The sequence below is a fragment of the Neofelis nebulosa genome, chromosome 14, assembly GCF_028018385.1.
Source record: "Neofelis nebulosa isolate mNeoNeb1 chromosome 14, mNeoNeb1.pri, whole genome shotgun sequence".
In the NCBI taxonomy this organism is placed as follows: Eukaryota; Metazoa; Chordata; class Mammalia; order Carnivora; family Felidae; genus Neofelis; species Neofelis nebulosa.
Window position 1 is genome coordinate 15,305,761 of NC_080795.1, and position 23,681 is coordinate 15,329,441.

General features: G+C 36.5%; 1 protein-coding gene across 3 annotated transcripts in view; it reads right to left on the bottom strand.

Annotated features, from left to right (window-relative positions):
• LOC131494961 (cytochrome P450 7B1) overlaps positions 1-23,681 on the bottom strand; it is a 180,797-nt gene that overhangs the window by 32,212 nt on the left and 124,904 nt on the right. For 2 of the 3 annotated variants that reach the window (XR_009253683.1, XM_058699697.1), the window contains exon 2: positions 2,484-2,620. Coding sequence is in view for 1 of the 3 variants with exons in the window: in XM_058699697.1 (XP_058555680.1) it covers positions 2,484-2,620 (137 nt within the window). In the remaining 2 variants the exon portion in view is untranslated. Of the gene's footprint in view, positions 1-2,483; positions 2,621-23,681 lie in introns of those variants that run through there. The other variant, XM_058699699.1, reaches the window with a different exon arrangement.

Here is a 23,681-nt window from a genome sequence, read left to right on the forward strand (position 1 = left end):
GTTTAAGTAAAGATGACCCAGTTTAAGGAATACTCAGAGTCAGTGAAAGAACCAGAGGTGCAGTGTCACCAGAGTGAAAGAATAGGGCGTTCTGAGAAGGAATGAGGGATTTGTATGGTCAAGCAAAGTAGAGAGGTCTAGTCAGGTGAGGGCCCATTAATGTCCTCAGCAAGGCAGATGGCTTGTTCCAAGTAGGAGGTATCTAGGAGATAAGCAAGCATGGGAGCAAATGTAGGTAACTTAAAAAATCTGGATGCAAAAGAGAAAAAAAAAAAGAAATGAAAGGTACCTAGAAGGAGAATATAGGAGAAGCTTAAGTGTGGCTATTTTAAGCTTTATGTAAGGGCCTAAGAGGGAAAGAAAAATGAAGATATATGTTTGGGAAGAATAAATAATGAAACCGGACCTTTGGAGGCAGGACGTTATGGTCACGAGGACAGGTAATTGTCTTAAACATTCTTTGAAATTAGGGAAAATGTAGGGAGGATAGCTGTGAGACACAAGGATATCCGGAAGATAGGTGAGGGTCTGAGATCATACCTGATGGCTTCATTCTTCTTGGGAAGGAAAGGAAGGCGAGTGAACTGTGTTGCCACAGCCCAGTGAGAGATGGGGAGCTAGAACAGCCTGGAAAGGCCTTTCCTGCCCTCCCTCCAGCACGCTCCACTAGAAGTCAGAGGGCAAAGAAGTGCAGATAATCTAATCTGTAGAGATCAGATTTCTGGGACATAGGACATGAAAGGTGAAGGAAAGAAATAGCTAGTCCAGTGATAAGCTGATATAAAAGACTGTGCGAAGATGGCTACAGTAAACTCTTTCTATCTCTCTACACATGCTCCTTTGCAATGGGACTCTGCCATTTTTCCCAGAGAGTGGTGAAGTTTATTTCCCTACCCTTGAGTTGGGGCTGGGCTACGACTGCTCTGACTAATAAAATGTGGTGGAAGAGAGATTTTGTAATAACTCAGCCCAGTTCTCAGGAGGCTCTGCAGCTTTTCCTCTCACCCACCTGAAACACTAGCTGCCATGTAAGGACAACTTCTTGAGAATGAAACATCGTGTGGACACAGAGGCCCAGCCAGGCACGTGATGAAGCCATCTTGGAACATCCAGTTCCCAGTTAAGCAGCCAGATGACTCAAGCCACAAAAGTGATTCAGGCAAGATTGGTTGCTTTAAGGCATTCAATTTGGGGGAGGTTTGTTACACAGCAGCTATTTAGCTATTTAGCTCATACAGCTGGACAACATGGGCCTTAAAGGAGGATGAGAGAAGCATTCCAACTTTTCCTCTCAGCCCTATGATACTGGGATGTTTAGTAATCTTGCTGTAGTTTTCTTTTTTCTTTTGTAAGCATTTTATTCAAGTGAGAAGCATAACAAACACTTCAAAATTAAAAATACATTGTAAAAAAATACATTCTAGATCAGTGGTTGCTAGGGGATCAGGTCAGGAGGAAAGCAGAATGAGTATGTGGAACACAGAGTATTTGGGGGGCAGTTACACTATCCTCTATGATAGTGAATAATATCCAGGGAATGGTGGATCCATGACATACATTTGTCAAAACTCAAAGAACTGTACAACACAAAGGGTGGACCCTAATGTAAACCACAGACCTTGAATAATGTATCAACATCAGCTCATCAGCTGTGACAAATTATGGGATATACTATAGTAGGAAATAATAAGTAAAACTATGATCCAGGGAAACAGGATATATGGGTAATCTCTGATCAATTTTCTTTAAACCTAAAACTGCTCTATAAAATAAAGTCTGTTAATACATTTTAGCCTTTTTCCCCCTTGAACCATTCTTTTTATTCTTTAATTTTTTTTGTTTATCTATTTTTGACAGAGAGAGAGAGAGAGAGAGAATAAGTGGGGGAGGGGCAGAGAGAGAGGGAGACTCAGAATTTGAAGCAGCCTCCAGGCTCTGAGCCGCCAGCACAGAGCCCGACGCGGGGCCTGAACCCACGGAGTGCGAGATCATGACCTGAGCCGAAGTCAGACGCTGAACCGACTGAGCCACCCAGGTGCCCCGAACAATTCTTAAAACCAAGCCAAATGAAGCCAAAATGGCAGGTGATGGGAGGACAGCAGGGTTCCCTAGGTACCCTCAAGACTTTTACACTTTGTGTAAAAACTTTGTTTTTAACGTGAAAATTACTGTACTCAAAGAAATAGTTTTCTTTTGTACTGGCCTACAAACGAGACAATAATATATAACCATTCCATATTTTGCCTAGAGAAAAATACAGCTTAAGAACAACTGAGAAAAAAACCAACTGAGAATTTATTATTTTTTTAAGCATTTTTCTTTTCTGTTTTTTGTTTCTTTTAAATTTTAAGTAGGCTCCACACTCAGTGCGGGGCTTGAACTCATGACCCTGAGATCAAGAGTTGCACACTCTACCAACTGAGCCAGCCAGACACCCCAAGAACTTATGACTTATGGAAGGTACTTATAGAAGTGCTGCTTACCCCCAAGGAGAACAGTGAAAGTGTCACCATGTTGCTTTTGAAGTGTTTTCATGAAACCTAAAGGATTCTTTTGGAAGTTCAGGGCCTCTCCAAGGTAAGGAAGCCAGCCTTTTATCAATGGAGGCTCACCAGGTCTCCTATGAGAAAAACAAACAAACAAACACAAGAAAAAATTAAGTCCCTATTTTAATACATGTGAGTTATGAATCCACTCTAGAAGTGAATGGATGAATTGCACAGCTAATTCCAGTTATTTTATTCAATTATTCTTATATAATCAAAGACATGGATTTATTGAGCCCCACCAGTATGTGTGGGTTTTGGGGTATACAGTTCAATTCATAGCTTTTGGCGAGCAACTTTTTGAAGAACTTTGTTATCTTGTAAGACTCAAATGGCTGACTGAAATGACAGCTACACTTAGTAACCATTTTATGTATGAGCTCTGTCTGTACTGTTCTGCGTGTTAGATGTCATGTAGTTCACTTGCCAAAGTAAAGTTCTTTGTTATCAGATATCACTTTAGGCTAGGATTATATCATTAGAAGAGGGACAATTAATAATCTCGAAAAATCTTTTATGCTGTTGGGAACAGTAAAAACTTCAACATTGTTTCCATGAAGTATATCTTGTTATATCCTTTCATAAAGTTTTTATTCAACTACAAAATGAATAGGAATATTTATTAAATTTTACAAGACAACATATGAAACACATTCAACGAAACATTGAAATATTGTGAATTAAAAAACAAATTCCTTCTTTTTTGACCTATAATCCTAGCAAAACTAGACTTCAGAATTTTTTCTTCTTCATTTATTTGGTGAACTCAATCTGATTTAAAGTTAAAAAAAAATCCAAAGCCATTTTATCCTAGAAGGGATTAAAACAAATATTCAAGAGAACTCTGATAATTCTCTATCCCATCTGTGAAGATGACTTATACTACAGGCAGTACAACCCATTTTGATTAATCACAAGATATTACTAGCTCAGACCTAATCAAAGTTCAAGATTATGATCATATTCAACATGGACTTTTATGTAGCTAGATTAACCCTATCAAAAGCTTTTATTTTCCCACATCCCAACATGGTAGAATTAAACTTAAAACATAAACATCAGATCTTTCAGGGGAAAAAGGAAATAAACTAACACAAAATAAACCCAAAGTATGGTAGAAATAAAGGAAAAAGGTATCAAAACTCTTCTTTCTGTTTTTAGAATAAAATTGATTTTTATAATAATTTATAAAGTGCATGCTGTTATTTAAATACATAGAAAGACAATAAACATTGCATAAAAATGTATATCTTATGCTTCCTCCCTTTCTCTGTTACTTTCTTAAATGCTAACTTTCCCAATGGAGACTTGTGTTTTTGAGAAATTTAAAAGTGTACCAAAAAAGTATTTTAACAGTTAATTCTATATCCATAGATTAAACAAGAGGAGACAACATATATGATTGTAAGGTAGGATCTCCAAATTAGAAACTGCCATAGCATACCGGCTATAAATCAATGGCTTTCAAAATTCGTAAGTGATCTTAGTTCACAAGATTTCCTTTAAAAATATTAACTCCCTTCCTTGGTCTATTTTTACTCTGGTTTGTTTAATGTTGCTTGAATGTTGCATTGTGACAAAGATTTTGAAAGGCTTTTTGTCATATCGTAATTTAATGCAACTAATTTCATCCTCTATGCTCTGTCATTTGGTCAAAAGCTGTATTCTCCACGGGATTTCCGCGGAGGGAAAGGATTGAGCTCAGAAATCCAGGGAATATTAAGTTAATGTTCAGAGTTAGGGAAACACATTAGGAAGCCATTTTACTGTTACAAAGATGAGAGGATCATCATTTCTTACAGCTATGTTCATTTTGGCAGCAATAAGCTCAAAAGTATGAAATACCATGTCACAACTACGCATATTTTCAGCAAAAAATATAGTGCTGGTTCATCTTATGACCCATCAAAGACAGACCACAAAAATCTGTCTTCATCAGTACATTTGTAAAAATTATTTAGAGAGGAAAGACATCACCATAATGATCCGGAAAGGCCTGCTGACATATGGCACAGTGTAAATACTGCTATTTGTCTCTCTCATGCTCTGTGACTTTGAAAATGAAATACCCACTGCCCACTGCTGAATGAGAGAATAGATGCCTAATGTTTCTTGGGAATGATCAGGTCCCAAAGCTTAAAAAGAACAGGTTCTCAAGCAACAGTGGGTAATTTAAAAAATAAAAAAATAAATTTAAAAAAAATGCAAAAAACAAAAAACAAAAACTGTGGTCCATACCCCCTCTTAATCCCACTCTGATGGTATATACTTCCTCAAATATCCTCTTTACTATTTAAGACACTACAAGGACACATCTTGTAAATTTTACAAATTAGAGCTTATAAAAGGTTCTCAATGATTAAACCCAAGTTCTTGATTTTTTTTAAGAGAGTTCTTGTGCATGCATGTGCACAAGTGGGGGAGGCAGGGTGGGTGCAGAGGGAGAGGGAGGGAGAAAATTCCAAGCAGGCTCCATACTGTCAGTGCAGAGCCTGACATGGGGCTTGGTCTCACGAACCATGAGATCATGACCTGAACTGAACTCAAGTGTCAGTCACATTGAGGAGGGCCCTTGTTGGGATGAGCGCTGGGTATTGTATGTAAGCAATAGAACACGGGAATCTACCCCCAAAACCAAGAGCACGCTGTACACACTGTATGTTAGCCAATTTGACAATAAATTATATTAAAAAAAAAAACTTAGCAAAAAAAAAAAAAAAAGTCAGTCACTTAAGTGACTGAGCCACCCAGGCACCCTTAATACTGGGATTTTAACTCTAATACACTAGCTATGTAGACACCCAGTTGTTTTTTAACTTAAGAATGATAGGGGCGCCTGGGTGGCTCAGTTGGATGAGCATCCGACTTCGGCTCAGGTCATGATCTCGTGGCCTGTGAGTTCGAGTCCCGAGTCGGACTCTGTGCTGACAGCTCAGAGCCTGGAACCTATTTGGATTCTGTGTCTCCCTCTCTCTCTGCCGCTCCCCTGCTCATGCTCTGTCTCTCTCTCTGTCAAAAATTAATAAACATTAAAAAATAAAAAAAGAAATTTTAACTTGAGAATGATATTAACCTTAAATGTTTACCATTCATATATGAAAGTAGTTGTGCTATACAGAACAGGATTAGTTTTCTGGGCTATTCACATACATTGTAACATACATGGTTTTTCTCTTTTATTCTCTGTATGAACTGTTTTCTTCATCAACTCTCCCTGCTATCTATATAAGGAGCTTGGAAGGCATCACTCCCATCTTCACCACAAGAAAAAAGCTGAACAAACTGAATATCAATAACTCCTCTCAGATTCGTTACAGAATTGATGCCACCGGGCAAACCACTGCCCTGAAAGCTATAGAGACAGGTGAATACAGAAAATCATAGCTTACTGGGAACAGAGGCTGCTGCTGGAGTCTTTAAGAGAGACACTGAAAAGGGTAATTGACCAATTGCTGGAGACTGAGCAAGGACTAACTTATGATATAAAATCTCCTAAGGGGCCAGACTTACGAGGGCTCCACAGGGCTCGCACAAGGAGAAATAGGTAATCTGAATTAGTATGCATCTATCAAATAAATTGAATCAATAAATATCTTTTGAAGTTTATTTATTTTGAAAGAGAGAGAAACAGCACAAGTAGGGTAGGGGCAGAGAGAGAGGGAGGGGGAAAGATCCCAAGCAGGCTCCACACTGCGCACGGAACCCATGCGGGGCTTGAACCCACAAAGCCATGAGATCATGACCTGAGCTGAAACCAAGAGCCAGGTGCTTAACCGATGAGCCACCTAGGTGCCCCTGAATCAATAATTTATAATCTTCCAAAGCAGAAGGCGCCAGGTCTAGAGCTCACTGGTGAATTTTATCAGACATTTGAGGAAATGTTACCAATTCTCTCTAATCTCTTCTAGAAAAGAGAAGCAGAGAAAACACTTCCTAACTCATCCTATAAGGACAGCATTACTCTAATACAAACCAGACAAAAACATGACAAAAAGGAAAATTATGGATCAACAAAAATAACATAGATTTAAAAATCCTCAACAAAATAATAGTAAATTGAACTCAACAGAGTATAGAAAGGATTATTATACATTAGGAGCAAGTGAAATATATTCTAGGTATTTAAGGCTGCTTCAATATTCAAAAATCAATTAAATGTAATTAATGTAATCCATTAATTCAAAGGGATAAAGAAGAGAAATCATCTGATCATATCAATAGATACAGAAATATCATTTTACAAAATGTAACACCTATTCATGAAAAAAATTCTCAGAAAACCAGGATGAGAGGAAAATTCAACTTGATAAAAACATCTACAAAAAACCTTACAACTAACATCATACTTAATGGTGAGAAACTAAGTACTTCCCTGCTAAGATCTAAAACAAGGCAAAGATACCCCTTTCACAACTCCTGTTTGACATTATACTGAAATGCAATAACACAAGAACAGAAAATACAAGGTAGAAGAATTAAAACTGTTTTTATTGCAGATGATATGATTGTCTATACAGAAAATCTCCAAGAATCAACAAAAAAAACCCCTCCTGGAACTAATAAGCAATTATGGCCAGGTAGCAGAATACAACATTAATACACAAAAATAAATTGCTTTCCTATTTACCAGCAGTGAATAAGTGGACTTTGAAATAAAAGACCATTTACAATGGTACCCATAAAAATGAAATACTTTGGTATAAATCTAAAAAAATATGTACAAAATCTACATAAGAAAAACTACAAAACTTTGAGGAAATAAATCAAATAAAAGTTAAATAAATGGAGAGATATCCCACGCACATCAATAGGGAGACTCAATACTCTCAAGATGTTCGTTCTTCTCAGCTTTATCTACACATTCAATGCAATCCTGACCAGAACGCCAGAAAATTATTTTGTGGATATTGACAAAACAGATTCTAAAGCTTATATGGGAAGGGAAAAGACCCAGAAGAGCCAATATAATATTGAAGGACAAGAACAAAGTGGAAGGAGTGATACTACTCCACTTCAATACTTATTATAAAGCAATAGTAATCAAGACAGTGTGTTATTGGTAAACAAATAGACAAACAGGTCAGTGGAACAGAAAAGAAAGCCCAAAATTAGACCAACACAAATATAGTCAACCAATGTTTGATAAGGGAGCACAGTAATTCAATGGAGAATGGATAGCCTTTTCAACAAATGGGGGTAGAATAATGGCATCCTCTCACAAAACTAGAAATCTAGACACAATTCTTATACCTTTCACAAAAATTAACTCAAGATAGATCAGAGACCTAATTGTAAAATGCAAAACTACAGAAGTCCTAGCAGATAACATAAGAAAAATCTAGATGACTTTGGGGCTGGCAATGACTTTTTAGATACAACATCAAAAGTATAATCCATGAAAAAAACAAACAAACAGCTTCATTAGAATTAAAAACTTTTGCTCTGCAAAATACACTGTTAAGAGAATGAAAACCCATGTTTCAAACTGGAAGAGAAATTTTTTGCAAAACACATACCTGATAAAGGACTAACAACCAACATATACAAAGAACTCTTAAAACTCAACAATAAGAAAAAAAAACAATTAAAAATGGGCAAAAGATCTGAACAGACATCTTATTGAGGAAGACATACAGATGGCAAATAAACATAAAAAGATGCCCCACATCACATATTATCAGAGAATTTCAAATTACAACAACAGTGAGCTACTAGTACACAACTATTAGAAGGGCCAAACTCAAAACATTGACTGCCCCAAATGCTGACAAAAATGCGGAACAACAGAAACTCTCGTTGGTGGGAATACAAAATGGTACAGCTACTTTGGAAGCCAGTTTGGCAGTTTCTTATAAAACTAAACATACTCTAACCATATGACCCAGCAACTGTGATCCTTGGTATTTACCCAAATGAGTTGAAAACTTGTGTCCACACAAAAACCTGCACACAAGTGTTTATAGCAACTTTAGTCACAATTGCCAAAACCTGGGAACAATCAAGATATCCTTGAATTGGTGAACAGATAAACAAACTGTGGTAAATCTGGTTGGTCGAATATTATTCAGTGATAAAAAGCAATGAGCTATCATGCCACAAAAAGACATGGAAGAACCTTAATCACATATTGCCAAGTGAACTAAGCCAATCTGAAAAGGCTACATACTGTATAATGACAACTCTATGACACTCTGGAAAAGACAAAACTATAACTATTAAAAGATCAGTAGTTGCCAAAGGTTTGGGGGAGAGAGGGATGAACAGGTGTAGCACATAGGATTTTTACTAGAGCGAAACTGTTCTGTATGTTACTGTAACCATGCACATATGTCATACATTTGTCAAAACCCACATATTGTACAACACAAAAATGATCCCTGATGCAAATTAGCACTTTAGTTAATATTAATGTATTAATATTGGGTCAATTGTACTATACTAATGCAAGATGTTAATATATTGGGTTATAATATTGGGTCAAATATACTATACTAATGCAAGATGTTAATATTTGCGGAAATTATGGGGATAGGAAGGTGGGGGGGTTATATGGGAACTCTGCAGTTTCCTCTCAATTCTTCTGTAAACCTCAAATTGCCCTGTAAAATAGAGCATATGTATCTCTATAGATATAGATCTCTATATATATATAATAAACTTTAAGCAAGAAATTGTTAGGTAAGTTCACATTTTTTTAATTAATATTTTTTAAAAATATAGACAATTCTAAAGTATTAGTTTTGGGCAGTGTGTAAACTGATACAGAATGCAGTATTTTTTAAGAGTAAAGAGCTCTAAACTGATGGTTCCCAGAGGAAAGGGGGTGGGAGGATGGGTTAAATAGATGATGGGAATTAAAGAGTGCACTTGTTGTGATGAGCATTGGGTGATGTGCAGAAGTGTTGAATCACTATATTTTACACCTGAAACTATATGTTAACTAACTGGAATTGAAATAAAAACGTTAAAAAAGAGTAAAGGGTTCTAGAATCCAAAAAGTGAGAAAATTGCTGTGCCTTATCTCTGGCCATGATAAGCCAGTTTCTTGCTATGTCCTCATAAGAAGCCATTGTTAGGGAATCCCAAGCACCTATTTAAGATGTTGGCTGGGTGGAGGATTTTGTACCTTCTAGCTCGGGAAGCTGGTGTTCAATGACCTGTGGGGACTTTGACTAAAGTTAGTTTCTTCCTTGGCATTGTAGGGTTTTTGTCTACTTTGTCTACTAATTATTTTCACTTTAAAGAACAAGTGAAAAATTTAATCATAAAAGAAATTCTTTTTAAATCTTTTTCTTATTTTTTATTCTTGTTTTTTTGCATTTTTAAAATTTAGTTTGTTAATGTTTTTGTTTACCTTTATTTTTGTCTGGCACTATGTTGATTCCATCATATAGATCAGTTTTTCAGGTATGCTTTGAAAGTGATTTTCTTTTGAAGTAATTTGGGTCAAGTTTCTCCCTAGCTTTTCCCGGTTTTAAGCTGACATTGGGACATGCTGCCTCCAAGTAAGTGTAACACACCGCCGGGTCTCTCAGTCATCAATGCTGAGGGAAAGACCCAGGTTGGCAACTACCATTGGCAAGGATATCTTTGCCGAGGTGAAGTTAACCTGACACATCCTGATTGGAAAAGAGATGGTCATGAAGATCATGAACAGGAGTCAATCCTGTTAAGTATCCTATAAAGTCAAAATATTGAGGGCCTTGGATCACCCCAACATTATGAAATTATTTGAAATGATGGAGACAGGAACAGTCTACCTTGTCATGGAGACACTAGTGAGGAAGGGCTGTTCAATTACCTAGTGGATCATGGCAGTATGAAAGAGAAAGGGGCCTCAGGAAAATTCTGCCAGAGAGTGTCTGCTGTACAGTATTGCCTCCAAAAGGGTACTGTCCATAGACCTAAAGGCAGAAAACCAACTATTGGAAACTGACATAAACATCAAGGCTGCAGACTTTTGCTTCAGCAATGAATTCCCTTTGGCAATAAGTTGGATGCCTTGTGTGGCAGCTTCCTTATAATGCCTTGGAACTCTTTCCAGGGCCAAAAGTGACATGGCTCCATGGTGGATGTGTGGAGCCTAAGAGTCATCGTATGTATTCTGGTCATCATCTGCCTGCATTTTGATGGACAACTTTTTAAGGACCAGACAAAGCAGTAGTGAATTCACCATATTCACTTGTACTTGTCCATAGAATGTGAAAACCTATCAAGACACTTCTCATCCTCCATGTCTGCGAGAGGTGCATTAGGGCAAATCATGAAAATTCCATGCATGAATGTGGCTCATGAAGATGAGGAACTGAAGCCTCATATGGAGTCACTTCCTGAGTACAAAGACCCTGGCGGACTGAGTTGATGATGTCCAGTGGCTTCACAGTGCAAAGAGGGGCAGGTAGAAGCAATGACGTGATGTGAAGGCTGTGAAGATTATCTTGCCTTGAGTCTTTATCGACACACAGAGACACCATAGGCCACTATAAGACACTCACAGAATCCATCAGTATTGACTTTTTGGAGAAATTTGTTCTCTCTCTCTCTCTCTCTTTATGTATATATATATATATATATATATATATATATATAGATGCAATTATTACATATGTATTATACTTAATATTATATACTTAATATTATATAAAGTATATATTATTATATATATAAATATATATTATATATATAATAATATATACTATATATATAATATATACTTAGTATAATATATACTTATATTATATGTTATATAATATACAACTTATATAATATATGTTATATTATATTATGGGAGTTTGGTAGCTGGTGTCTTCTAATTTGCATGATACAAACATACTTCTTTGAAGAGTATTTGGCATTTACTTGTAGAATGTCCCTCAATTTGGGGTGTCTGATGTTTTCTCATGATCAGATTGAGGTTGTAACATTTTGGGAAAGAATCTCACAGAAGCAATGTGCCTTTCTCAGTGTATTGTTTTTGAAGTTTAAAAAGAAATGCTATTTTAGTGTTAAAATTAAAGCCATGTATAGAAGGCAATGTCTTGTAACATGTAGGTGATGGCAAAAAAGTACACTCTACAAATGAATCTAAAAATGAGCTCCACATTCCTAATTGGGTGAGCAGAGAAAAAGGCTGGGATTCCCCACAAGGACAAGGAGCACCCTTCCCACTCACACTCCAAAAGAGAAGAGCAGACACCAGGGTCGGACTCTGTTAACTGTACAAAATACGGACACACAGTGCCACCTGAGATACCTCATCACTTCCAGGTGATGTACTAATGAGGCGGGCAGAGTTGGTTTCTGTGATACCCATGAAAGGGCAGGGTGTTCTTTATAAATGGAGTTGCAGCTAGTGGACTATGACAACTGGGGCCCCTGAGCATCTTTTCAAGGCTGCACTTGGACAAAGAAACTGTGGCGCAGAGCTCACTGCCTCCGTTCCCTCACAAAACCCCAGCGCATCTCACGCTTACAGTTAGGGAGTCGGTTAATTTTTTCCTCCTTGTGTATGATGATTCATAGATTCTTTAGGACTCTTGATTCACATGTTGAACAAAAATGATCTGCTTAATATTTGTTTACTGCAAGAATCGCAACTATCGTAATCTCTTTTCAGGATGAACATTAATCCAACTCTGTCTAGAAAAATTATGCAATTCATTACCATAAGTAATCTCTATCGTACCCTGTGATTAACCTTCACTTTCTCCCCAGTTTTATAATCTTGCAAATCCACTGGTGCTGTGTGATTGGCATCTGGTGTTCATAAACCTGCCTCACAAAGAATCAATGAAAAATCTCTACATAAAAATGCCATTTTTCAGTCTATCAATGATTCAACCCTCTGTTCCTTGGTAACTTTCATACCACTCTAGAAAGTTCTGTTAACTTTGCAGCTCACAAACAAAGCCTTTACTCTTGAAATGTTTTGTCTCTATCAGGATGGCAATTGGCAGTAGCGAAGGTATCACTGTTCAAGCACTTTTGATCAAAGTATTAAAAGTAACGCAATGTAAAAGCCAGCAATGCTGAATGGTCACAAATTTCCCCATTATTGGCATGGAATCATAGCAAAACCAAAATGAACATGACTATATCTTCACACCCATAGAGAGTAACTTTTGAAGCCATATTCCAGCTGAACCTTTAGCTGTCAGTTCATCTCTGTGATTGTGTCATCCGAATAAAGCTTTTGTCTGTGGAATGTGCCTTGTAAACTCAATTCCATTAGCAGATTTATACTAATGCCTTGATCAAGTGAGTGATTTGTAAGTGCTTCTTTGGATAAGAAGCCAAACCACATCCATGTAGGATTTTACTCAGAGAACTCTATGATTGAGCTTTTTTTTTTTAAAACTGGGACGGATGCCCAGTTTGGCACCAGTAAAATAATGTCAAGGCATATTAAAAAAAAAAAAAAAAAACCCAAAGCAAAAAAAACCAAAACAAAAGCCAAAAACCAAACCAAACCAAAACAAAAAACAAGTCTCAAGCATGCCCCACAATAACTACAGCACTGGAAGACGTTTATGAACTTGACCCTAGTTCAAGCCCTCATCCATTCTCATGTACACTGTTGCAATAGCCTCCTGATGGCTATTGATAGTTCAGGTTCCAGGCTCTACCAACTACCATCAGTTTGCTGACTTTGGCCAATTTACTTAACCTATCTGTGCCTTGGATTTCTCACCTGTAAAACGGATACACCGTTGAAATTTCTTCATGTGACAAATAAGAACTAAAGGCAATGACTGGCATATAGCAAGCCCTCAGAATGTTAGCTGCTGTTATTACTGTATTATTGTTATTGATCTCCAGATCACTAGCAGGGATCATCTAAAATACAAATCTAATTGTGGCTCTTTCCCGATTTCTCTTTCCAAAAAGTTTTCAAGAATACTAACTTTTAAGATATTTTTTTTCATTTGCTTTCATACTTTCTTTACTTGCCTAATTTAGGTATTAGTTTAGGGCTACCGTATTTGGTTTGCTGGTCAGAGGATGGGGCACCAGAATCATCTACCCACTTGAGGAGAAATGACAACTTTTCAGGCTTTGCATTCTCTGAGCAAATCCACTTACAGGGACAAAAGAGGCAAAGAAGAGCACTGTATCTTAGGAGAAAGCCAGTCAAGAATGTTTAAACAGCTTAGACAATTCTGAAAGAGGGAAATCGACTCATAATTGAAAGTTATTTCAATTCCTTAATTAAAATAGAAAACCATGCAACTGATTTTGTAATTTCTGAGATGATCAGTTGCTAATTTATTTTACAGATAGGATTTGATTGGACTTCATGGAAGAGATATCAATTCCATTAACTCATCATTTCTTACATTTGATTAAATTGTTTGATTTTGAAATGTTTAATAAAAAATCAGAACCCACAGTTTTGTGAAACTGAATTATACTAGAGGGCTAACCCAGAAAGCCTTGGTAATAACAATATAAAGATCAATGCCCACAATATATGAATGCATAGTCAAGGGTGCCTGAGTGGCTCAGTAGGTTAAGCATCTGACTTTAGCTCAGGTCACAATCTCACAGTTCATGAGTTTGAGCCCCGCACTGGGCTCTCTGTTGTCAGCGCACAGTCCTCTTCAGATCCTCTGTCTCCTCTCTCTGCCCCTCCCTGACTCGTGCATGCTCTCTCTCTCTCGAAAATACATAAACATTAAAAAAATAAAAATAAATGCACAGTCAAGTTATCAGGTGACATTTCAATAACCAAAACCAATGAAGAAATAGTTTCAAATGTTGAAGGTCAACACTAAAATAATCAAGCACAACTTATCAGAACCATAGGAAAAGCAATACAAGGGTACTTGTTTGCTTAGGTGGAGGCTCATAAAAAAGCCTAAGGACCATATGCCACATCTGCTTCATAATGCAAGAAGTCATAGCCATACTTTATATTGAGTAAACTATTAGCATAGCAAACGCTAATACTATCTCTATATTTTTAACACAGTGCGTGGCACCTAGAAAGGCAATGTTTTGACTTTGTCGTGAATTAAAGGACTTTTCAACAGGAAAAAAATATTCTTCAAAGACTGGTTCCTAACTTTGGCTTATGATTTATTTTAGGTCACTGTATAAAAAGAATGTATGACTACCTCAAGAAATCCATCATCATTAATATTACAACATGGAACGTGGAAGACCCGGCATCATATTTGTATACAGAAATCATAAGGTTTGCAAATTCTAAAATTAAAGATAGCCTCTTTTTTATTTTAAACATAATGCTTGCAGCATCCTTTGCTCATGCTATCCTCTCTTATGTGCACCCTTTCACTGTTTTGTGAAATAAATTTTCAGTATTTATAGCAGAATCATTATTGAGGTAATGCTCAATTGCTTTGTTTTTGTGTTTGCCTTGTTTTCTGTGTACCCATCACTAATTTTTATCAATCTCTTTCAGTACTCTCTAAAATCTTTCTCAATATGGTCAGACATATGGTCCTGTAATTTTCATATAGTGCCTCTCCTATTTTCCATCAATTTTTCTTTTGCTCCATTTAATGACTTTCTGGACTTAATCCCTTTCACAGATTATTTTATTTCTAATCTTAGATTTCTAATTTCACAGACTTCTTTTGTGCTGATTACACATTATACAAATTAAATTCTGTTCTTGTTTTATGAATGCAATTTCTTCTCTTATCTCTCTAAGACTGATAAATATAATTGGGGGGGGGGCGGGAATTTTCTTCTGTCCCTGAATTGTCTATTTCCTTGAAGTCCCTCTTTTTATTTATTTATTTATTTATTTATTTATTTATTTATTTAATGCTTTCTGTCTTTCATGATGGAAGCTTTCTTCAGTATCTCATGATCCTTAGCTTTTTTTAAGATTTAAAAACAAGGCTGTGTGTGTGTTGGTAGGGCTGATGGACTTCACCATATTGTGATTAGAAGGGGACCTAGTCATTTTAATGAACTACCTATCTTTGCTAGTTAAATGGATGAAGCCATCACCTATCATGAATTTTAATTTTGCTTTCAGGGACTCTGGGAATAAAACATAATATACAAATATAAATAAATACACTTCATATAAAGAGTTAACATTAATTAATTTTGAATTTGTCTTAACTATAGTTTTTTGGAGATTACTGTTAAAGTCATTTGTAGTCATGTTTGTAGATAAAAAATTTAGAGTCCATTTCTATTTACAGTGGTGAGAATAGATAGAATATTTCACAATATGAAAGGCTGGCATTAGAAGTCAGAAAAGAGGGGCAAATGATGGGTTCTACAGTTGTGCAAGTTTGTCAGTTAAAACTACAGGTTAGAGTAAGGGATTTTATTATTTCACTGTTCCCAAAATTAGTCCAACACTCCTGTAAGTGATATTATCTTGTTTTAGGGCTGGAGGGATTAGGGAAGACTGGCAGAAAAAATTGAAGTGCAGATATATTCTTTTTTCTCATTGGGGAAGAGGGTGTGTGTGTGTGTGTGTGTGCACATGCATGCTCATGCATGTACATGTAACTATGTTTTGAATTGTGACTTAAACAAAGTGATGCCAAAGTCAGTAAAACATGCATTCTTTCCACAGACCACCCTCCAAATGGCAAATTTTTTAATTCCCAATAGAGTAAAAAAGCAAAGATTCATATCTTTCTCCTAGTTCCTCAGATACTTCTTCATCCCTTCTCAGAAATACGTGAGTTTTGACAAGACTCATGCACCTATAGAAGGTGTTTTTTCTCTCCTCTATAAATAGGGTATGACCTATAAAAACAGAAGCCACCATATGATCTGTAAATGACCACTCTACCATCTTGAGAGCTTACAGATAATTCCTCATAAGTGTTTAATGACTGTTAATGAGCATTTAAAATTCATTCTGCTCCTTTCCTAGAATTAAAAATTCTATCCTCGCAATCCCTATCAAAATAACACCAGAATTCTTCACAGAGCTAGAACAAACAACCCTAAACAAACCCTGGTTTGTGTGGAACCAGAAAAGACCCCGAAGAACCAAAGCACTCTTGAAAAAGGACATCAAAGCTGGAGGCATCACAATCCCGGACTTCAAAATAAATTACAAAGCTGTAATCACCAAGACAGTATGGTACTGGCACAAAAACAGGCACTCAGATCAATGGAACAGAATAGAGAATCCAGAAATGGACCTACAAACATATGGCCAACTAATCTTTGACAAAGCAGGAAAGAATATCCAATGGAATAAAGACAGTCTCTTCAGCAAGTGGTGCTGGGAAAACTGGACAGCGACATGCAGAAGAATCAACCTGGACCACTTACACCATACACAAAAATAAACTCTAAATGGATAAAAGACCTAAATGTAAGACAGGAAGCCATCAAAATCCCAGACGAGAAAGCAGGCAAAAACCTCTTTGACCTCAGCCGCAGCAACTTCTTACTCAACATGTCTCCAGAGGCAAGGGAAATAAGAGCAAAAATGAACTACTGGGACCTCATAAAAAAAAAAAAAAAAAGCTTCTGCACAGCGAAGGAAACAATCAGCAAAACTAAAAGGCAATTGACAGAATGGGAGAAGATATTTGCAAATGACATATCAGATAAAGGGTTAGTATCCAAAATTTATAAACAACTTATCATACTCAACACCCGAAAAGCAAATAATCCAGTGTAGAAATGGGCAAAAGACATGAATAGACACTTCTCCAAAGACATCCAGATGGCCAACTGACACATGAAGAAACGCTCAACATCACTCATCATCAGGGAAATACAAATCAAAACCAAAATGAGATACCACCTCAAACCTGTCAGAATGGCTCACATTAACAACTCAGGCAACAACAGATGTTGGCGAGGATGTGGAGAAAGAGGATCTCTTTTGCACTGCTGGTGGGAATGCAAACTGGTGCAGCACTCTGGAAAACAATATGGAGATTTCTCAAAAAATTAAAAATAGAACTACCCTACAACCCAGCAACTGCACTACTAGGTATTTATCCAAGGGATACAGGTGTGCTGTTTCGAAGGGACACATGAATCCCAATGTTTATAGCAGTGCCATCAACAATAGCCAAAGTATGGAAAGAGTGCAAATGTCCATTGATGGATGAATGGATAAAGAAGATGTGGTATATATTATACAGTGGAGTATTACTCGGTAATCAAATCTTGCCAAATCAATCAAATCTTGCCATTTGCAACTATGTGGATGGAACTAGAAGGTATTGTGCTAAGTGAACTTATTCAGAGAAAGGCAAATATCATATGACTTCACTCATGTAAGGAATTTAAGGTACAAAACATATGAACATAAGGGAAGGGAAGCAAAAATAATATAAAAACAGGGAAGGGGACAAAATATAAAAGACCCTTAAATATAGAGAACAACAGACGGGAGGGGTTGTGGAAGGGGGTTGTGGAAGGGGGGGATGGGCTAGATGGGTAAGGGGCATTAAGGAATCTACTCCTGAAGTCATTGTTGCACTATATGCTAACTTGGATGTAAATTAAAAAATAAATGAATTAACTAAAAAATAAGTAATACCAAAATGGTAATCAACAACAAAATTCTATCTTCTTATTTCCAATGAATTTTATGTAAAGTGTGTGTGTGTATCTATCTCTCTGTATCTAACATCTATCTATCTATCTATCTACCTATCTCTATGTGTGTGTATCTATCAATATATAAAAATTATGGTATTTTATATAAGCATATTATATATATAATGTATATATTATATATATGTATAATGTATAATTAGATTAATATTATATATAATATATATTATATAATATAATATATTATATAATATATAATAATATATAATATATATAATATGCTTACGGCAGGGCAAGACCATTAAAAACTAGGGACAAATATATTAAGAAGTCTTATAATTCTATAATAAGGAGACAATCCAATAAAAAAACAGGCAAAATATATGAATAAATACTTCAACAAAGAAGATACACAAATGGCCAATAAGCACATGAAAGATGCTCAACATTAATCTTTAGTGAAATGCAAATTACAAACTAAAATGAGATACTACTATTCAGTTGCTAAAATGGCAAAAATCAAAAAGAATGACTGTGCCAGTGTTGGCAAAGATGAGAAGAAATTGGAACTGTCATATACTGCTGGTAAGAATATGAAACAATACATTCACTTTGGAAAAAAAGCAAGAAATTTCTTATAATGTAAAACATACACTAATAGTACAACCCAGCAATTCCAATTCTAGGTGTCTCTTTACCCAAGAGAAATAAAAACATACGGCCACACAAAGACTTGTATGTGAATGTTCACAGGTGCATTAATCATAGCCAAAAATTAGAAACAATTCAAAAGTCTATCAACTATTAAGTAGATAAAAAGTGGTATATCAGCAATAAGAAAGGAACAAACCACTGCTGTATGCAACAACACTGATAAACTTTAAGAGCATTATGCTAAGACAAAGAAGCCAGGCACATAAGTTTAATTATATGAAGTTTCTAGAAAAGATAAAAAAAATAGTGGTGGAAGGTAGATCAGTTCCCCTTGGGATTGAGGGTATGAGCAGCAATTAAATGCAAACAGTCATAAGGAAACTTTTTGGATGTCGGAAGTGTTCTAAATTGGATTGGGATGATGGTCGCACAACTGTGTCAATTTCTGAAAACTCATCAAGCTGTACACTTAAAGTGAATGAATTTCATGGTATATAAAGAATATCGCAATGAGCCAGCTGGAAAAAAAATGTGGTACATTGTATGATTGTTTTGTACTTCAGTTTTTTTATGTTTATTTATTGAGAGCAGAGAGAGACAGAGCACAAGTGGGGGAGGGGTAGAGAGCGAATGAGACACAGAATCCAAAGCAGGCTCCAGGCTCTGAGCTGTGCACAGAGCCCAGCACGGGGCTCCAACTCACAAACCGTGAGATCATGACCTGAGCTGAAGTCAGACACTTAACTGACTGAGCCACCCAGGCACCCTGAAAAATCTCTTCTTTAATGATTTTGCTGAGCCATCTATATGGCTTCTGCAGAATTCCATAAGTAGAACAGGGTACTGAAATTGGAAGAGTTTTGGGAGACTCATCATGTGTCTTACAAATAAGAAAACAGAATCAGAGAAGTAAATTAATTTGTCCAGTCACGCAGCAACAAACCAGCCAAAAAGATCAAAGTCCAGGTCTCCTGACTCCCAGTCCAATGATTTGTTCTCTATACCACATTATCCAAAGAAAGATAGGCACATGTCAGGGTTAAGGGGGTCCTGACTTTCTGAAATCAGATTTTTCTCTTTTCCGGTATGTTCTGCACTTGCAATGAGCCCAGAGGTGATAATCCTATAAAGTAAATAAACATAAGATGTTATCTCCCATAGGGCAACTTCTGTTTGTGGCTAAATGAGCCAAGATGAAGAAACACTTCAAATAAAAGACTCAGCTGGAATAACCTAGAGAAGAGGTTGCTTAGCTTGAAAGGGAGTCTGGCACATAGCCACTATGATTCATAAACTATAATGTAATAAACTTGTATGAACAAAAATCTAATTTCCATATTCAACACTGGTTACCTGAATGAGCCATATAAGAGCAAATTTTTGGAAACAGCATTAATTCTCTGGAAACAAAATAAGCCACTTGATACAAGCCAGAGTTTGGTAGCCCATGGTTTCAGATTCTACAACCTATACATTCCTATTCTGCATCTCCAGATTCTGAGAGGTATCTCTAGAAACTTCTTAAACTAAATCTTAGTCTAGTTTAATGTCTGTGTTTTAAAAACACCTCCAACTGATTAAAGTATAATACAAGGTCAAAAATTAGGCATCTGAAACAAAAGAAAAGATGAGGACATCTGAGTCTCAGAAAGTTTTCATCTTTCAATACCATTAACTCAGAGAGCTGCATTGTTTGTAGCAAAATGACAGAGACTGAAGAATTTGTGGCACCAAAGTTCTCAGGGACTAGAACCAGCAGTATTTACCTCAAAGGATTCAGGCAAACTAATTCTTTTTTTTTTAATGTTTATTTATTTTTGAGAGAGAGGGAGACAGAGCATGAGCAGGGGAGGTCACAAAATCCAAGAGAGGGAGACACAAAATCTGAAGTAGGCTCCAGGCTCTGGGCTGTCCACACAGAGCCTGACATGGGGCTTGAACTCACAAACTATGAGATCATGACCTGAGCCAAAGTTGGACGCTTAACTGACTGAGCCACCCAGGTGCTGCCCCTGTTTTTAAAAAATTTTTTTCAGGCAAACTAATTCTTAACCAAAATCTCAGTTAACCCCTGCAAAAAATGAATATGAGAACTCGATATCTCTTAAATTTTTAAGGAACTTGCTTAAGGGCTGTGGTAAATTGCAGTAGTGTTTAAAATACCCAGTTCCTTCCTGTAGAAGCACTATTCACTGATGTCTTATTGATGCCAGACTTAACCATGTGACTTCCTTGGCCAGTGAACTGTGAACAGTGATACATGCTGCTTCCCAGCAGAAGCTTTATGAGCCATCACATGGTTCCACTATGTTCTCTTCCTATTGACACAAGTTTAAAAATATCCCACGTGAAGATTCTCCTTAAATTTGGAACCTGGGAAGGAGACTATGACTCACAGTGAACATAAAGATTGAACAAGAAATAAATCTTTCAGTTGTAAGCCACTCAGCTATTTGTCACTGTACTATAACCTAGCCAAATGTGACTGAAACAACAGTTAAACAAAAAAGAATGTTCTGATTAATGGACTACATGGTACTTTGCAAAATGAAAATGTTGATATATACTCCCATTTCCTAGACCAATGTTCTCCAAAACTTTTGATCCAACGTATACTTTATGATATACAAATACATGTATATGTATATGGCTATGTAGATATACCTAAAAGTCAGAAAACAAAACTTCCTCTCATTATTTAAAAAAATTTGTTTTAATGTTTATTTATTTTTGAGAGAGAGAGAGAGAGATACAGAGTATGAGTAGGGGAGGGGCAGAGAGAGAGGGAAACACAGAATCTGAAACAGGCTTCAGGCTCTGAGTTGTGAGCACAGAGCTCGACGCGGGGCTTGAACTCACAAACTGTGAGATCATGACCTGAGCCGAAGTCAGATGCTTAACCAACTGAGCCACCCAGACGCCCAAAAACGTTTGCTTATTATGTGTGATGTACTCTGATATTTTCTCTTCTATTTTACATTTTTTTAATGTGTACTGGAACTCACTAAATCCATTTCAAGTCCCACTATTGGGTCACAAACCATTACCCTACTTTCTACCCATTGTCTCTCTTGTTGAATGATCCTTCAATGTGTCTTCCTATTATTTTTCCTCCCAAATTTTAATCCAATAGTACTTGACCCTGAATTTACCATAGAACCACCAGGAAGATTTTTTAAATATACTGCTCCCCAACAAGAGATGGTGATTTTTTTTTTTTTGGTATGGTCTAGAAACCATTATTTTTAACATTTGAGAATTCCTCAATTCTTTCCTCAGAGGAAGGTAAGAGAAAGAGCCACCATCACAGTATGGCTAAGGCCTGGTGATGATGCATGTCAAATGACTTGTACCTGGGATAATCAGCAAAATTTTAACCTTTTTGCTTTGTATCCAAATTATACCTAGCTGCAGAACATTTTAAAATGAATTGCTGTAACATATCTTCAGTTATCAGTTTTCATATAAATCATTTGGCCATATATTTGTTTTATACTAATATGCATGCTTCTGTTCCTGAAAATGTGCCACCTTAATTTGGCCTCCCAGTCACAGAAGGTCCTGAAATTGTCTCTTATCTGATCATATGGCTCCTCTTAGATGCCAATGATTTCAAATAAATTTTGGCTACTCATAGCAATCTCAATTAGTTGGGTCATCCATAATCAATGGATCGATCAATTCATCAATTCAAACAATTATTCTGTACTCAATCTGTGTCAGACTCTACTCTATATGACAAGGGCACCAGGAAGGATGAGAGACACAGGATCTTCCCTGTGAGAGCTCAATGTTGATGGAGGTAGGTGCTAACTACGTACACAAAGATACCAAAGTACCCTGTAGTGACTGTGATGATAGGGGTTATTTTGGATTACATACTCTACTTGTAGTTCACTTCTTATTTCGATTTCAGATTGTCAGAAGCTTCTGTAATTCATTGTTCCTTATCGTTAGTCTGTATTGAATTTAGCACCCTGGTTCACGCATCTGTTTCTCTTTGCTGTGTATCTGGTGTCCATATACCCTCACCAAAGGAATACTGTTGCTCAACAGAAATACAGTGATGATTGAACCTGTCCTGGCCACGTAAAATCACGCTCAAATCCCCAAATCAACATGCAACTCCCAAAATTACTTATTCACAGTCCTGCAGGACGTACTCGCATCTTTTCTCAACACATGTCATTAACACATTATTTAACTTCTGTGCTTGTTAAGTGGTGTTTCCATGGGCCCTTTCTCATTGTTATCTCTGTACCTGTGAAGTGGGAACTTCGAATATTTCATTCATTCTATTTTGTTCCAGCCTTTGCAAGGCAATGGCAACTCTGTAATAATTATTTTTTGTAATGTGATAATAACCATATCATAAGAAGGTAATGTTGAAAGTAGTTTAGTGAAAGGTGTTGGAATACTTTACCTATGTTTGAACTAGAAGACACTGTATCCCTTTTCTCAAAATATAAATTTCTAAAACGCATACTGCAATTTCTGCTGAACGAGATTTGGGAGAGTCAAGTGATTGGTAGACTCCATGCTCTGAAGCAATCAACTGTCAGCCTTCCAGAGTAATCTGAGATTTAAAAATATGATATGAATGATACCTTGATGCCAATAAGCATTAGCATCAGCTTTCCATGCCCACATGCTCTAGAATCTGTGCATATGTTTCAAATAAAATTACTCCTCAGTGTATTTAATTTCAAAATAAACAAGGACATAAGTCAACAGAAGCTTCTCTCTAATACTACCACTCCCAGAAGAAAGATATATGTTGGATGCTAAATATGGGTCAAGTTTATTCAAACTGTATACCAGCCCCTAATAACAAAATAAAGCAAATAGGTATAACTAGATGTGTTACTATAAACTGCCTTACTGTTCTAAAAATAATTAGAAACAAAGTCACAGATCACTCATATACAGAAATCCTTAATTCTTTATGCCACAGGTAAA